The following is a 17,308-nucleotide window of genomic DNA, read 5'->3' as shown; positions in this document are numbered from 1 at the left end:
TTTCCCTCCAGCGAAGCTCTCACGCTGGCTTCTTCTTAGCATCGTTCAAGGCTAATTGTGGGTTCAAGAACCATTTTGCAGGAACATCAGTCTCCTTTTATGTCTGCGTAATAAAATCAGGGTCTCATTCATCAGTTAACCTTATTGAAATGAAGTTGCCTCGAAGGATTACCATACAGATGTGGTTAAGTGTAAACTGTATCTTAAAGCGGCTCTGAAGATTCATGATTTGAGGATCTGAATTGAAGCTCAGGGCTCTTGTTCTTTTCCATGGCGGGTTTGATTGTTTGAGATTCTCTATGCTGTTTCACGTCTGCTCTCAGCGACTCTGCGTGCTTTGGTTATTTTATTCCTGTGACAGTAACACAGCGTTGTGTGTGTGTGTGTGTGTGTGTGTGTGTGTGTGTGTGTGTGTGTGTGTGTGTGTGTGTGTGTGTGTGTGTGTGTGTGTGTGTGTGTGTGTGTGTGTGTGTGTGTTGCAGACAAAGGAAAGATGAACTGGAGCAAAGGATGTCGTCTCTGCAAGAGAGCAGGAGGGAGCTGATGGTGCAGCTGGAGGGACTAATGAAGCTGCTCAAGGTGACACTAAATATCATTTTCTGCATGTTGTCACACACTAGAGGGCAAAGTTTCCCATCTTCCCACATCTCCCTGCTTCTGTCTTTGCGATAATGCTTTCCTCGCCATGTTTTCCTCCTTTGTGATTCCACTTTTTCCAGCTCTGACTGCATCTGACCTCTTCTTTTCCATCCTTTTCCTTCCTGTTTGTTTCCGACTGCCCATCTTGTGGCCCTTTTAGGATGAGGAACAGCGACAGGCAGTAAGTTTATGCCCCTTATGTTGGACACACTGGTAGAAAAAAGGGATTCAGCCCTAAATAGACAATTATTGAGTTTTCTGATTATGATTTCAGGAATTGGCCATAAAAGTTATAGCTGTCAGTTCTGACAGAAAGACAATTAATGTATGATTTATGTAACATAATAACGTTATTGTGTTTGTTTGGTAGGCACAGGCTGCAGGTTCTTCTCACGCTTCTCCATCTCGACCGAGTCCATCCTCCGCCCGTTCTGTAGGTGCCGTATCTCCGCATGCGCACATGTACCCACCTCAAGACTCTCTGGCTGGAGTAGGGGGTGACGTGCAAGAGGCCTTTGCTCACGGTAGGAGACCAATAAAAGAAATTCATCACTCTTTCTCTGTGTTTCTCTTTTTCTTCTAAAGGTAAAGGAAATTAGCTATTTGTGAAGACTACTGTCATACATGCAACTATATTTTTGTAGCATTTATTCACAATGTCCTGCATTTTCAATTCAATTCAACTTTATTTGTACAGCGCCACTTCACAACAATGTTGTCACAGGGCACTTTACATACACAAATCAACATCCACATCATTTCAAGCCAATTCATACATGTCCTATAATAGAAACCAACTGATTGCATCGAGTCATGACTTCTATCCAATCCCCCATCCTGAGCTGCACGAGGCGACAGTGGGAAGGAAAAAAACTCCCCTTTAACAGGAAGAAAACCTCCGGCAGAACCCGGATCAGGGAGGGCAGCCATCTGCCTCGACTGGTTGGGGTGGAGAGGACAGGAAAGACAGATCAACATGTACAACTGCACTTATTCAGGAAGACCTGTGGAAAAAAGGAGAAATAAGTTAAGAAACGGCAATATTGGCATATATTTATACATTAATATATTAGAGAAATAGAGCGAGATACTTCTCAGTGCATCAGGTGAAATCCCCATTGCTACATAAGTAATGGTTGGCTAGACTACCCATAACTATAAGAGCAAAGAGCATAACCTGGATAGTTGGGTCCCGTACATGCAGACTCAGGAGATGCTCATAGCCTAACTATAAGAATCATGGAAAAGGAAGGTTTTCAGCTCGATCTTAAAGGTGTGGAGGGAGTCTGCCTCCTGAACCCACGGTGGGAGCTGGTTCCATAAGAGAGGAGCCTGATAGCTAAATGCTCTTCCTCCCATAGTACTTTTTGAGACTCTTGGAATCACATTTTACCCATAATGCCACACCAAAGCAGCTGCAGGAAGAGGAAATCAGTGTCTGCTTCTAGTATTTTGTCTACTTAAAGAAACATGAGACCCACATCATGAGGCAGACTGAGTCAGTTTCTTTGATCCGGTTCAGTTTGTTTGCACAGTTCCCCAAGCGAAGCAGACTTTCCAAGCAAACTGACTCGGATTTGAAACAAAAAGGCTGGTGTGAATGCACCCTAAGGGCTTACTGATGCTCGAGGTAGAAGACGGATACGCAGGCTGAAGGACAGATTTGTCCGTTTCCTGGTTCACTTACACACACAGTTTGTTCCAGTTTCAAGAGGCTTTGCTATCCGTCAGTTGACGCAGTAACTGAGCAATACCAGCAGAAAACACAGGGTCAGCGATGAACTCGGCGTTAACAACTACAGCAATGTAAAAGACACGTATGACAACGTTTTAAACGTACATAAGGGAGCAGAAATGGGCCTTAAGAAGGAAACCAGGAAGCCAGAGTTTTAACGTACTGGCCATATGAGGTGCTGTAGTTTCCCTGCAGGGAGGCCACCAAGGACAAACCATCAGCATATTTAGGAGGGAGAGCCCACTGATGTTTAAGTTTTTGTATAGCTCAAGGCCCAAACCGTTGAGGAACATTTGTGTTGAGAACAGAAGTGTCAAAGACGAACTTTATTGCTGGAAATGTTCTTTTTTTTCCTCCTTAATGCTTCTGTTGGGAAGAATTGAGCTGATTTTAGACAAAATGCAGCCAGTTAAATTGTGGGACTTGTAAATTTTCTGGTCCTGACAGCTAAAAACTGTCCTTTTCAGCAGGATGACACAAAAAGGACGTTGGAGACTACTGTAAATGACAAAAGGTCAAACTTTTACCCTTAAATATTTCCTGTTATGCTAATTTATTCCACAGTTTCAGTTCAGGCAAAGACCTACACATTATTTCCAGCCGTTTTAAATTGGTGTCACCCTGTTAGCTTTGCTTTGTAAAACCTTCACTCTAATGTAAACAAGAAGATAAAGCTGAAGAAGCAGCTGAGTTGTTGAGAAAAATACGGTGATGCACATGAAAGACGCTGTGCTTTTACATTTACTGGAGCTTAAATATGTTTCCACAGTGGTTTAGTAAAGACCGCAGCATCTGATGGGCTTTGCTGGATAAAAATAAGATTTATCATATTTATACTTTCCAGGCCCGAGAAGAAATCTGAGGAACGACCTTCTGGTAGCAGCTGACTCCATCACAAACACCGTCTCCTCGCTTGTCAAAGAGCTCCACTCTGGTACAGAAACTCATAATAATATTCCCTTTGAATAATACAGGTGTCCACGCATTTGTTTTAGCAGTTTATACTTGTAAAATGGAGGAAAAAACAAAGACATGTCTTCTGTTTTTTACTCAAATGTTATATTATTCCCCATTCTGAGCAGATGAAGGACGGGAAGATGAGGAGAGACTGCTGAATGGGAAAGACAGAGGTACATTTCTTCACTTTTCTTTTCCAGCTCAGTTATCGTACTAATTGCATGGCAACTAATATTGGTTATACGTAACAAAAACGCTGATAAACTGAAATTAAAAAAAAAAACTTTAACACATTTTTCCAGAGGGTGACTGGGTTATTATTAGAGGGTTATTATTTTTACATCTGAGAGCAAATTCAGATGCATTTTTCATTTTTTAAATCACTGAAATGATTCTTGCTGCACTGGTCATTGACCAGTTGGGTCATGATATCTGCACGTAGCGATGACTGCTTCAGATGCAGAGGACTCATATAAAGGCAAAACTTAAGAAATGGTTCTAGAAAAAAGTGTTACAGCAGGTTCCTCCTGCACACACAAATATAACTACAAGTTTCTGACTTTTAAGCAGCTTTCAGGGATGTTGCATCCTTTCCAACCTTTGCCCTCTTGGTTTTTAATAGATGGTGTCCTTTAGAGAGGCTTTATACTCAGGCATACAAGTTGCTCTGCTTCCTTGGACATTTTTTTTTTCGCATACTCTGATGGAGTTGAAATTTTTAACAGACTGTTCTGCAAAAAAATTCTTCACCCTGACGCAGTAGGGCAGGGTGAAGAAAAGGCTGAATAAAGCAGAGCTGTACTTGAAGGATGTTTTGCAGAGTTATTTTAAGTTCTGTGATATCCTGAAAAAATGGATATAATTTCATAAAGCAAGATTAAGCAGGCATTGAGTTTGCAAATGCTTCACATTTGTTTTTTTTTTTGGGTTTTTTTGGAAGCTTTAAAACTTAGCCATTAGTAGTTATGGGTGCAAATTCTCACACTGACCCATTATTACGTAAGTATAGCACCCGTATTACTGTTACTCTGCGTTCAGATCAAACTCAGTCAGTTTCCTCCCCAATTTTTGCTGCATAACTCTGTCTTCAACTCAACCCCAACAAAAGTTATATCAAAATGTGCATCTCCATGCGTCAGAGTGACTCAGCAGGTAGAGATCTCTGTTGTCGTAGCAACGTGCGTGTAATTACAGTCACGGACACACCTCCCCAGCTGCAGTAATATGTAGTGATTCAAGGGAAACAGGTTTTATTTAATGAGCACACTTTTAATTGGTTTGTGTATCATACTCTAGGTGTGTCTTCATGTCAATGCCTGTCCCTGAAACCCCTCCATCACACTACATCTGTTGCTATAACCAAACAGGTGTTTCATTTTTGTTAGTGGCTGCCACTCTCCACTAAATTGGCAGAAGCTGCTTTGGCACCCGTCAACATTTCTTCCAAAGTGTTTTACAAAAGCTTGCAGAATTCCCAGCAGTGCTTCGCATAGCTCTGATATTAAAAAGCCACATAATTAAAGAGACTTGTGTGAGTAAGAACGGCTTTAATCTGGGTTAATTTTACTCTTCTTCCAGTTCTTTGCAACAATTCAGCACTGAATTAGTTGCAAAAAAGACAATATGGGATCAATTGTTCCTCATATTTTAACAAAGGGTCTATTGCAGGAAGGGAAGAGTGCACAAAACTTAAAAAATTTAAAAATTCCCTCCAGTTCCAGCACTACATAGTAACGCCTGCATCCCGCCGGACTTGCAGCAGTCACACGTATCTATCAGGTCCCCTGTTGTTTGATTTCTTGCTTGTGTTGTTCTAACTCTCAGATGCAAGTCGCTTTGGAGAAAAGCATCTGCTAAATAATTATAGAATAGATTAGAATCTGTTATAATGGTTATAAGTGGGATTTGAGTCTAATCAGGGCTGACAGAGCTGTACAATCTCTTCTTCTGATTGTACTGAAAGCAGTAAAAAGTACCATGAAATATGAAGAGTCAAGTTACACGATGCTGGCTGGAGCAGAATGCCTAAAATATAAAACATACACAATTCTACTTATATGTGACCAAAAGTACTTTGTGTTTTCTTTGACTTTTTGCATATTAAATTCATAAAACATCACTATCTGTTCGCCAAGACTTCAAAAGCATGCAACGTCTGCATCTGTGGGACCCAATCCACAGTTCCACTCCTTCAGATGCTCTCGTCTGCAGTGTAGTAAGCATCATTAACGTGCCCTCTCATTAGCTGAACTTTAAGGAACCCTCCTCTTTACGAGAGGACCGCCTGCAGAGGAGAAGTGCTGAAACTTACTTCCTTGACTCAGCATCAATGTGCATTAGAATACTAACCTGCACTACTAATCCCCGATGGCCAGAATGGCAGGGTTCAAGCCCACCTTTAGCACAGTTAAGTCTTAGTTATAATAAGAATCCTGTGTGGTACCTGCCAAGTACAGTGTTTTTAATATTCCTGTGCTTAAAACGGATCTGATACTTAAAACAGTTTCTGAGAAAAAACCTGCAGCACCTGTTTAGTTTTTTCCCACTGCGCATTGTTCTGGGTTAAATCATCTTTTCTTTTCTCTTAGCAGGTTAACAGCTAGCAGGACATCAGAAGCAGTAAGTATTCCCTAAACATAAAGTTTTGCAGAGCATTAAATTAAATAAACTTGGTTATTTTTAAATGATGAAACACATTTTTAGCACTTCATGCAATCATAACAGGATTTAATAACCTCAGCAAGTCTAATTTCAATTCTGCATAGATGCTTGTATTTTTCCTTGAAAAGGCAGACTGTTGGGCAAAAAGTATCCGTATTCTGGAAAAAAGCTGAGTGACTCAACATCTTGTTTATTCATTTCTGTACTTGTTTGCACAGGCCTCCCAAACGTCTGTGTTTGAGTCCCTCAGATCGTCTTTGTGTTGCTTTATTTTAAGTTCATTTCTGCAGCAAACAAGAACTAACAGTATAAACAAGGATTACAAACCACCCGGTTTATTCTGCAACCTTTTAAATTCAGCAGCAAGAAGTTAAAGCTGATGTTTCTTGATATTTAGGCTTTTAATGTATTTTCTAACACATTACAACTCATATGTGGTATTTTCTTTTTACTGTGCAAAAGTCTGGTGCCATCCTTCATTGCTTTATGTTTTACTTCCAGACATTTTTGTAATCTCTTATTGTGGTTTCGAGCACCTGATGGTGTTCAAAGGAATGCAGGTATTTGTGTGTGTTAAGCCACTTACATACAGTGAGACAAATAAGTTTTTGAACACCCTGTGGTTTTGCAAGTTCTCCCACTTAGAAATCATGGAGGGTCTGAAATTTTCATCTTAGGTGCATGTCCACTGTGAGAGACATAATCTAAAGAAAAAAATCTGGAATTGTATGACTTTTTAAAAGATAATTTATTTGTAAGTTACTGCTGCAAATAAGTATTTGAACACCTGAGAAAGTCAATGTTGATATTTGGTGCTGTAGCCTTTGTTTGTAGTAACAGAGGAGAAACGTTTTTTGGAGTTTTTCACCAGGTTTGCACACACTGCAGGAGGGGTTTTGGCCCACTCCTCCACACAGATCGTCTCTAGATCAGTCAGGTTTCTGGGCTGTCGCTGAGAAAAAGTCGCTCCCTCCAAAGATTTTCTATTGGGTTTAGGTCTGGAAACTGGCTAGGCCACTGCAGAACCTTGATATGCTCTTAAGGAGCCACTCCTTGGTTATTCTGACTGTGTGTCATTGTCATGTTGGAAGACCCAGCCATGACCCATCTTCAATGCTCTGACTGAGGGAAGGATGTTGTTCCCCAAAATCCCACAATGCATGGCCCTGGTCATCCTTTCCTTAATACTGTGCAGTCATCCTGTCCCATGTGCAGAAAAACACCCCCAAAGCATGGTGCTACCACTCCCATGCTTCACAGTAGGGATGGTGTTGTTGGGATGGTACTCATCATTCTTCTTCCTCCAAACACGGTGAGTGGAATTAAGGCCAAAGAGGATAATAAGTGGAGTGGAGGTGGACTTTCTAAAGGTGGACTAACAATTCTAGCTGATAGATTTAAAAAAAAAAAACATACAATAACATTAGATTAGATTATGTCTCTGACAGTGGACATGCACCTAATATGAAAAATGTTAAGACCCCTCCATGATTTCTAAGTGGGAGAAGTTGCAAAATCACAGGGCTTATTTGCCTCACAGTAAAACTGGTATATAAATCCTTTGAGCATGAAAAACACAGCTAGTAGCCTTAAAGACACAAGAAGGAATCGAGACAAAACGGACCAACTTCACAGCAGAAATAAACATGTTTACAGCCTGGTTCAAAAATCCATTTTCGGTTTATAGGTCAGGTTTACTTTCATGGCAACTGTGGGGGGGAGTGAATTTTTTTCACTCATTTTCATTTTTTAACTCGCCCGTTTAAAAGTAATTGATCTCAAAATTCGGCATATTTAGGGGCGTGGTTTTTTGATTGACAGGTACCCGATCTCCCGCTTCAAGTAAGAAGAACGTAGAACAACCGCGGTTTTTAGCCGGTTAAGAACGTGACTTAGCGTTAGCCCGCTTACCTCTGTTAGCTGGTTAGCTCCTGTTATCTCTGGGTTAGCTCGGTTAGCACTTAGCTACAGAATGCTTGGAGTTCGCTTGATGAGCCCCCCTTTCAGCCCTACCTTTTTGCCCATCTTTTTTATTTTTCGGGCGAGACGATAGGCATGCCTCTGCCAAGAGACCGCCCACCGAGCTTCAATTCAGCTTTTCAGAAACCTATGGGTGACGTCACGGAGGCTACCTCCATCTCTCTTTATATACAGTCTATGATCTAGACAAGCATCGGCCGTGAACAAACACAATGGACGTGGTCCATAAATTGAAGCGTTTATTTCCTACTGACATGTTGGTGGCTCACGACTTTTGCTCTGCACTATGAATATGAAGTTACTGCTCAGTTTCGCATCATGCTGGGATCCAGAAAGCACCATGAACCTTCTTAGTCCAGCAGCTTCTTGCAGAGTTTTTGTGGTAAACACAGATGAGAAACTGTAGCGCGAGGGCGTAACAATACGCTCGAGTGCGAGATCTTATGCTGCGCCGGCCATACCGTATAGAAACGCAGCGAGTGTGAATCCAGTATAAATCTGAAGCAGTTGCTGATTGTTTGTCTGACTGAGTGATTCCTCTTTTCTCAGACAGTGATGGTTCATCACAGCCAAAGACGACTGACCCTGCCGGGACTGAAGTGAATCCTCTCATATTCATCGTTATTCATCGGGGATTAGAGCTCCTCTGCCAATCAACCAATCACGATGCTGGACACCAAATGACCGCTGCGTCCCTACTGATGTATAGCTGTGATTCCCTGTGTGTGTTATCCCTGTAGTTTTATTCTTGCTGTGACTTGATCATGCATAGCTAAACGAGGACTTGGAAACCTACTGATTCGTACTGTAGCGCATGTGTTCTCACCGTTGTTGAGGTGCAGGAGGGTCGTGGAAGTGGGAAGATGTTTGTGAAGGATGAAGTTTGAGGATAGGGATGGAGGTATTCAATGAAAGCATGTCGGAGAGAAAAACAAAAGCAAGTCAAAAAGGTGAAAAGATGTGTAAAGTTTAAAGTTTCAGCACTGTGTGCTTACTATTTATTGTTGTGTTTTTTTGTTTGGCATGTACTCATTTGGTTTTGAGTGGTTTTATGTATATGTGTGTGTGTGTGTGTGTGTGGTCAGATCCTGCTGAGACGTTAAGCTTTAAACGGAGTGATCCCAAGCTGCCCCGTCTGGCTGAGGCGATACAGAGAGACTTTCTTTGTCCTGAAAGCGTTGCCTGTGTGTACAGGTGGACGACAAGTTGCCACTCCTGATAAAAGTGGAGCAAAAATAGAGCTGAAATGGGTGTTGCTTGTACAAATATATGAGCATGAACCTTAGTTCTGCTCCACCTTTTTTCCTTTTTTTATCACCGCTTGCTCAAAGCAAACAATTTTCTCTACGTCAAGCACCCTGAGAAGTTTTTTGTCCCTGTTATCTGGTGCTATATTTTGGCTGAACATCAAGGGAGCTGTCGTGTCGTCCGCTTTTTAAAGTTTATCTGAAATCAGGATGAGAATAGAGCGGTGTGTGATGGTATGGCAGCTCAAGTTGTTCCGACTTCTGTGTATCTCGGTACTGCAGTCAAAGAGCATATATCTGATTAATGTGATGTGTGTGTGTGTTTGAGTGTGGTGTTTGGTATCAACAGGGTCAGTTTTCCAAAAGAGTTGCAAAGTCTGAAATATTTACCTGCAACAGCTGAAGAATTAGAGGTCAGTTCACTTGCCTGGACTTGATGCAGGAGCTGTGAGATAAAACTCACACACCAATGAACATCTTTATCCTTTTTCTTTTGTTGTTTCTTCTTAAAAAAAAGAAAACGGCAAACATCCTTTTCAGGTCAGGATCAACCTATTACGAGGGCTTAACTTTAATATTTCACAAGAAAAAAAAGGTTTTATCCAAGAAATGGCCTCTAAGATATCAGTTTAGTCGGAGAGTTTTTCACTCGTTGGGTGAAGCAAATCTTATGAAAGGATTTTTTTTTTTTTTTACCAAAGTATAAAATACATCAGTCACAGAAGCTGTTGCAGTGTTTAAAATGTTCTTAAATGCTGATTAAGAGCAAAACAAAATGCTGCTTTTACTAAATTTATCCAAAGTTTCTTGTTTTCCTTCATTTGAGATTGTATAAAAGAAATAAACCCCTTAAAGCAGCAACTTGACAGGACCCTAATCGGTATCCTCCAGTGTCCAAATGCTGCACAGCCAATTCTGCTCATCTTTGCTGCTGTTCAAGTTGTCTGTTATTTGCAGGAAATCATGGGAGTTGTAGTTTTGTGGAGTTTAAACTACGCTCTGCAACACCCCCCAAAAAAAATCTTCATGCAAATCCAGCATGACCCAAAGTTGTTTGTTTCAGACTTTTTAACGTTTTTATCAGAAAATGTGTTTTAACTCTTCAGGTTTTTATTTTAGAGGCTGCTTTGTTTTGTTTTTATGTACATTTATGCCTCTTTTTTTCCTTCCGTTTCCACCCCTCTCGACGTTCTCTGACTGGCTGCTTGAGACTTGGATTATCACGTTTCTGTTCTTTAGGGAATGACTGACTGTATGAGTGATTTAATAAATGAATGAACTCATGCGAGAGACAAAAATTGAGTCTGACTAGACAGGCTTGTCCTGACATGAAACTGTAAACACCTCCAGCTTCGAACCTGCAGGAGCTGATGATGTGACTGACGGTGTGGATCTGTGTTTTATCTGCAATAAATGATATTTAACATCAAACTCTTGCCTGTTGGTTTGGATTCAAGGCTGCACAGTAACATGTAAACATCAGTATGTAATGCATGACTGGTTCTTCCATGACCTCAGCTCTTTATTCCCTTCTGATCTGTTCATGTCTGCAGTTTGGCAAAACAAACACATCCATTGTAAGTCTTTGTGGGAAAAATGTAAAAACCACACTTTATCCTCTGATCTTGGAAAGGGATCCATTTGTAAAATCCCTGAACATCCCTCATCTGGAATACAGCTTTTCTAAATCACGTGAGAGCTCCTCTGGTGGAAGCTAACAGGGAAGTTTACATGAAAAATCTCTGGGTCAGTTGTGAAGGGAGGCTCATCCTAAGAAAATCTAATCTATTTTTGGTCAGCATGACCTACTAGCCTAATAAAATCCACCATTTTAGGAATTTCAGAACACCAAACCATTACTTTTTATATGTACTTTTCTCTTGGTTTTTTTTTTTTTTTATAATCATGGGAGAAATTATTAAGGTAATGCCCAGAGGGGATGCAAAGGATTTTTATTTATTTATTTGAAGATATCTTGGGATTTAGATCTGAAAATATTTGCCAGGACTTTCCAGAGAGCTCGAGCTGCAACACTAAAAGTAGCCAACTTAAACCTTTTTAGGTTTGCAGCCTGGTGTTGGGAATGGAGAGCGGACCAGAGGTTCCAGGTCTGGATGTAAGAGAGGAGGTCAGACAGTTAATGAGGAATAAGGGTTTGGTTGGACTTGATGAATTAACAATAAAGAAGGGATGCAAAACTGGCTGATAAAGAAATAAAGATAACATTTGGTGTAGGCTCCAGACAAGACTAAAACGCAGTAATACACGTATGACTGCAGCAGCTGAAGGTTTCTGTCATGCAGACAGCAAGTGGTAGCTTGAGTCATTAAATGTTTTTAAGATTCAATTCAGCTTTATTTGTATAGCGCCACTTCACAACAGTGTTGTCACAGGGAACTTTACACACACATCATTTCAAGCCCATTCATACATAGCCTACAATAGAAGGCAGCTGATTGCATTGAATCACGACTTCAATCCAATCACCCATCCTGAGCATGCAAGAGGCGACAGTGGGAAGGAAAAAAACTCCCCTTTAACGGGAAGAAAACCACCAGCAGAACCCGGCACAGGGAGGGCAGCCATGAAAAGATAGATCAACTTGTACAGCTCCACTTATTCAAGATGAGAAAAGGCTGCAGAACAGACTTGAGACCTCTAGAACCAGATGGAAATCTCCAATCTTTCTGAGCCTTTGAAGCCAAAACTAAAATTTTATTTGATATTCCGATGTTTTAAGACTTTTAGATTTTTATGTTACGCGTGCAGTTAATCTTAACAGTGGAGTTTATTGCTGCGGAAAGTTATTCATCATCACATAGGGTTGGAAATTGCTGGGAGAAGATCAAGGGGGAAGATGTAGTTATAAAAAAAAAAAGAGGGATCCTAACGCAGAGCCTTGAGGGATTTCCACAGAGCAGCAGGGGAATGGGAGCTGCCAATAATGACATACTGCTTCTTCTCGGAAAGGTGCTATTAAAACTGAAGAGGTTTTTAACCTTCTTCCCCTCTATTGTGACACCAACTGTTATTTTTTCTTTACCAAATCATCACTTCCATTTAAAATTCCTATCTGTAAATAGCTGCACCTAATTATTTAAATAAAAGAGAATGGGTAATTTAATCAAACCTTTCAAAGTCTTTATAAACTCTGTAAGTTACATTGACAGCAATTAACTTATAACGCACACTATAATAAAATAAAAGGAAATGGAACAACTTAACTAAGCTGAAACAAATGCTAAACAGAAATCAGGAGTCCCCCCCCCTAACAACTCCAGAATGACCACACATTAAATCATCATGATCTGCTGTGGTCTAGTCAGGGTGTAGCCGCTTGGGATGAGTACTTATCTAAGACGCCAATCCCAGCAGAGCTGCTGGAAGACACACTGGTCCCAGTCCAGTTCTTGCACTATACGCTTTGAAAAATGGACAGTGTATCATAATGAATATTATACCGTGGTATTAAACTAGGAAAAGCTGCCATTTTCATGACTAACCCTTTTAAAAAATAAATAATTTTGTTCACAGGGGAATTTCTCAGTTACCTCCTCATGAAGTCAGGGACGACCAGTCCCTATGGAGGACAATATAAGTAATCATGCTGATAAATTAGCCTGTAACTGGCATAAAAAACACTCTTGACGTCTTCAGTATGTTGGCATGTAAGATGATGTTGAAAATATTTGATGTTCAGCTTATTTCTTTCAAATAATTATAAAAAGGTATTACTTTATCATTAACATCCACTATTCAGAGCCCACATTCTTCAAATATGACAAAAATAAGGGTCAAACATGAATGCTACGTTTGGTACTGCAGAAAAGTTTTGTGCTGCTATTAGTTTGAAGACACGGAAAAAAATTTACAGGGGTCAGTTGACACATAACCCACATTTAACAAAAATAGTTTGTGCTGTTAGAAGTTTTGTTCACGCTGCAGTTATTTAAAAGATATTAAGAAAACTTCTAACGTTTTGGGTAACACTTTACAATAATGGTAGAAATCATATACTTCAGTAATGTGTAACTAATGATGAACTTATGCATCAATTTATGAAGACTGAATCATGAATTCCTGTTGCTCATCATGAACTAATGATGATCTCAATGTTGATTCATGTAATTACTTGACCCCTAATTAATTGTAAATTAATGAACATTAGTTCATTGTTAATTTATGTAAAAGCGCTTGGAGTTATTATTAGGGTTTTAATATCACTGTATTGATGCATTTAATAAAGATAAGACTGATATATTAAGGAAATGCTTTATATCAAATACATAGCTGCTTTAGTAACAACAACAAAAAAAAAAACCAAACATAAACCTACAATAAATCTTTAATAGTCACTCAAAGTGCTTTTGCATTCATCTTCACCCAAATGAACTTATTTGAGTGTGTTTTTCATAAATAAAAATAAAAAAAATCATAAAAAAGAAAATCAGTAGCAGGTAATTAAATATGTTTCTATTTAAACTGGCAAACATGTCATCATATTCATGAATTAACAGTGAACTAATGTACATTTATGGATTATCAATTAAGGATCAAGTAAAAATATGAATCGATGTTAAGATCATCATTAGTTCATAATGAGCAACAGGAATTCATAATAAAGTCTTCATTAATAAATGTATTAGTTCATCATTAGTTACACATTACTTAAGTATATGATTTGTATTATGATTGTAATGTGTTGCCAAGTTTTGTCATCAAATGTCAAGCAGTAACCCGATGAATGCTGCTAAAAGAACAACTGTAATTGGTCCATTTTATCGACTGTCAAACCAAGTGTTTAAAATCTTTTAATCACTTTTAAGCTTTTGTATTTTCAAAATTATGGTAGCAAACTCAAAAACTTTTAGCAGCACAAATCAGCAAAAAAATTAAGCACAATTTTATTTATTTATTCATTTTGGCAATGTGAAGGGCTGGTTGACCTTGTTACCGTTGAACCACAAGGAGCACAAATGGGAATTTTAGCTTAAGCAGCATCCTTTAGAAAATGTAATATTTTCTTCCTTTTTTTTCTTTATAAGATTATGGTTCAACACAGGACATAAAATACAGCATTTGATGGGAAAACACTGAATTCTTTCAAAAGGAATGAGGAAAAGCCCTCAGCTGAGTTCAAACCAAGTTAGAGCCAAGAAATAAAAAGACTCTTAGGTTTATCCCGATGCAGATGCAACCTTTTGTAACAGCAGTTGTGTTCAGTATGCTGGAAATAAACCTGTATTAACTCAGGTTTGTTGTCTTTGTCTGATTGAACTGGCAGAGCGTGTGTGCGAAGAACTGTGGACTTGTGAAGGGTTTAGAGTTCATTTAGTTTTGGTAAACATTTATGTGAAACAGGGCAAATGTTTAAACTTTCTCTGGGTTTGAATTTATTTACTTTTCTTCGAGAGTCGTTTCTAACCTGAGCAGAAAAGCTTGACGTGGTGGAAACAAACTCACAAGACACTAATCCATCAGTATTTGGCGGGAAACGCTGATAAACACTGATGGCTTTTCTCTAATTGCTGCATTCAAAGCTTATATCCAAAGTCACTCTTCAATTAGTTTTTTTTATTTTATGGATGAACTTTTGTGCTCTGGAGGTCATGTTACTCATTGTGGAGATAAAAGGACAATATTTCTCTTTGAAATGTAATGAAGTCGAGACACGTTATCTTAAAAACCTGAAGTATCTTAAATTTTTATACTTGAGTAAAGGTCAAACTCCACTAAATATGCTATTTCTGTAGCCTTAAAATCTAACTTTTTAGACTCTGTAATCTGCCTAAAAACAATCCCAAATTCTCACAAAACAAGATCTAAACACTTCAGAAAGAGACACACAAGATCCAGTAAATAAACACATCCACCCGTTTAGCAATTCTCACAATTCCCAGGCACTTCCTTCAGAGGTCACATGTGCGTTTGTGAGGGTGTGGAAGTTGGGGGTGTAAGCCATTGTCTGAACTGAACTCATTCAGGGTGTCCGTTGTTTGTGACCTCACTGCCGCTGCCATAACCCCATAACCCCCTCCCCAACCACTGGTCTCCTGCTCTAACCCAGCACACCCACTGCAGTTATGACCCTGTGTAGTAAAGATCAGTGCACCTTTTTCTTCTCAGAGGTCAAACTCAGTTTAAGCCCTTTCTTGTGGAAAGAAAATCAGCTTGACAAAACAAACGTTGATCAGACCTGAAAACTGAAGCAACAGTTCATTCAGAGTCGTTTTACTGATCACGTGTCATTTATCATTCAGCGAAGTGGAAATCACCAAATAGTTGCTGTTGAAATTCATTAAATTTTGGTTTAAAAGTACTTTAAGAATTTTTCTGAGGTCTGTAAATGCAGGCAGTTACAATGCTTTTTACCACTTTTTTTTTTTTTAAAATGTATTATTATTTTTAATTCATTTTTTGCCTCATGCATTTTAGCATGTAATGCATTTCAACGCACACATACGCTCATTTTCTAATGGTGCCATCTTTATAATTTAATTTAATTTAATTTAATTTAATTTAATTTAATTTGAATAAAATAAAATAATATACTGCTTTTTAAAAATAAAAATAAAAATAAACATTGTGTATTCAGACTCCATGTGAATTGATTTAAATAAACTTGGCACAAAAAGTAGGAAAATTTGTGTTTTGCTGATTATTTCTCCCATTTAAAGACATTAGTTAAAGTTTTATTAGATAGTTGAATGGCCAGTTGAATGCACCTGGCCATTCAACTTCTTTTAACTGTTACAGGGCAAATAGGGCATAGGTGAGGGTGGTTGTGGGTGGGTGAAAGGGGATGTGTATGTGTGTTAGTGTTTTATCTGTTTTTATCTATTTTGATGTAAATTGTTTTATAATGTAAAGCACTTTGTATTGTTTTTAAGCACGAAAAGTGCTATATAAATAAAGTTTGATTTGATTTGATTTGATATGGTTGGAACACTTAATTTTTCACCTTTACAATGAGAATTAGCCTGTAAAGATTGCCAGCAAATATTTACAGGCTAAAAATTAGCCACTAAAAGATGTTCGTAATTCCCCCCAATATTTACTCAAAATCCCCCACAATTTTATCCTGTTTCTCTTTTGCTTAGACAATTTTATGCTTTTGTGGATGCTTCATAAGAAACCAGTATGTAAAGGCGTAGAAGTAGAACACAGCTCTTTTTAATACACCTTAAGTTACCACTGACCATCACAGTATTTGTTTATATAAACAGCAGATAATATTGAAATTGCAGTATTCATTAATAACACATATTGCAAAAATATTTTATTTTCATGTGCAATCCAGATAAATTTAATATGTTTATGTCTGTTTTTATATAATAGAATTACATAAATTTACTTCCATCCTTGCCATAAAAGTAACAACCAGACTATTTTGCATTCAGTTTATTACAACCTGGAAAAGCTTGTAAATAAAACCACCCTGATGCTAAGTTATTTCTGACTCAGGAAGGTTTCTAACTGAGTGAAATGACCCAGAAGTGTCTGAGTGGGTGCCATAATTAGAAACAATACTATTGTTTAGGTTCTAAGTAAATGAGCTTCATTGCTTCCTTTGTTTTTAATCTCTTTTAGCTAAAGAACATTAGGGCATCCTTTATAAAAGGAAAGGCGACATTGCTGTCCAACAATCCCTTGAGGTCACATTATTGAAAGAATTCTTCACGGTTTTCATCCTACCAAATTACCAACACTGTCTATTTAAAGGCTCATCTGCTTACATGTCTTTCTTTAACCTGCATGGAGCTACTCGCCTTGCATACACTGATGGCAGATTAGGATTTTCCCATTTGCCTTTAGTTGCTTCTTGTGCTGATGCTAAGCTTTCTGCTTTTTCTATGTTAGTCTGAAAACAGTGTCCACTGCCGTAGGGCAGCAGGTTTGAACTTGTTGTAGCAGGTTTAAACTTCACCTGCGAAAAGGAGTAAGACAAGAACCAGCCAAGCAAGAAAACGGGTCAGCAGGCTTCATGCACTTGTGTTGAATCAAGCATAATGACAGAAAACTGAGAGGAAAAAAACACTTTAGAAAACAGTGTCTTACACAGGAAGACGGTGCTTAATTCCAACTAAAT

The 17,308-nt window shown here is 38.7% G+C and overlaps 1 protein-coding gene across 3 annotated transcripts in view; it reads left to right on the top strand.

Moving 5' to 3' along the window:
- The window catches only part of dtnba (dystrobrevin, beta a), a 47,198-nt gene extending 36,554 nt beyond the window's left edge, over positions 1–10,644 (top strand). For 2 of the 3 annotated variants that reach the window (XM_079255641.1, XM_079255642.1), the window contains exons 16-22: positions 483–579; positions 800–820; positions 1,010–1,163; positions 3,219–3,308; positions 3,457–3,504; positions 5,920–5,950; positions 8,522–10,644. In XM_079255641.1, coding sequence (XP_079111767.1) covers positions 483–579; positions 800–820; positions 1,010–1,163; positions 3,219–3,308; positions 3,457–3,504; positions 5,920–5,927 — 418 coding nt within the window. In that variant the 3' untranslated portion in view covers positions 5,928–5,950; positions 8,522–10,644. The remainder of the gene's footprint in view (positions 1–482; positions 580–799; positions 821–1,009; positions 1,164–3,218; positions 3,309–3,456; positions 3,505–5,919; positions 5,951–8,521) is intronic. The other variant, XM_079255643.1, reaches the window with a different exon arrangement.
- The last annotated feature ends 6,664 nt before the right edge of the window (positions 10,645–17,308 follow it).

This window comes from Telmatherina bonti (genome assembly GCF_933228915.1).
Source record: "Telmatherina bonti genome assembly, chromosome: 16".
Classification (NCBI taxonomy): domain Eukaryota; kingdom Metazoa; phylum Chordata; class Actinopteri; order Atheriniformes; family Telmatherinidae; genus Telmatherina; species Telmatherina bonti.
Note: the sequence above shows the minus strand (reverse complement) of the source record. Positions and strands in the feature narration are given on the sequence as shown.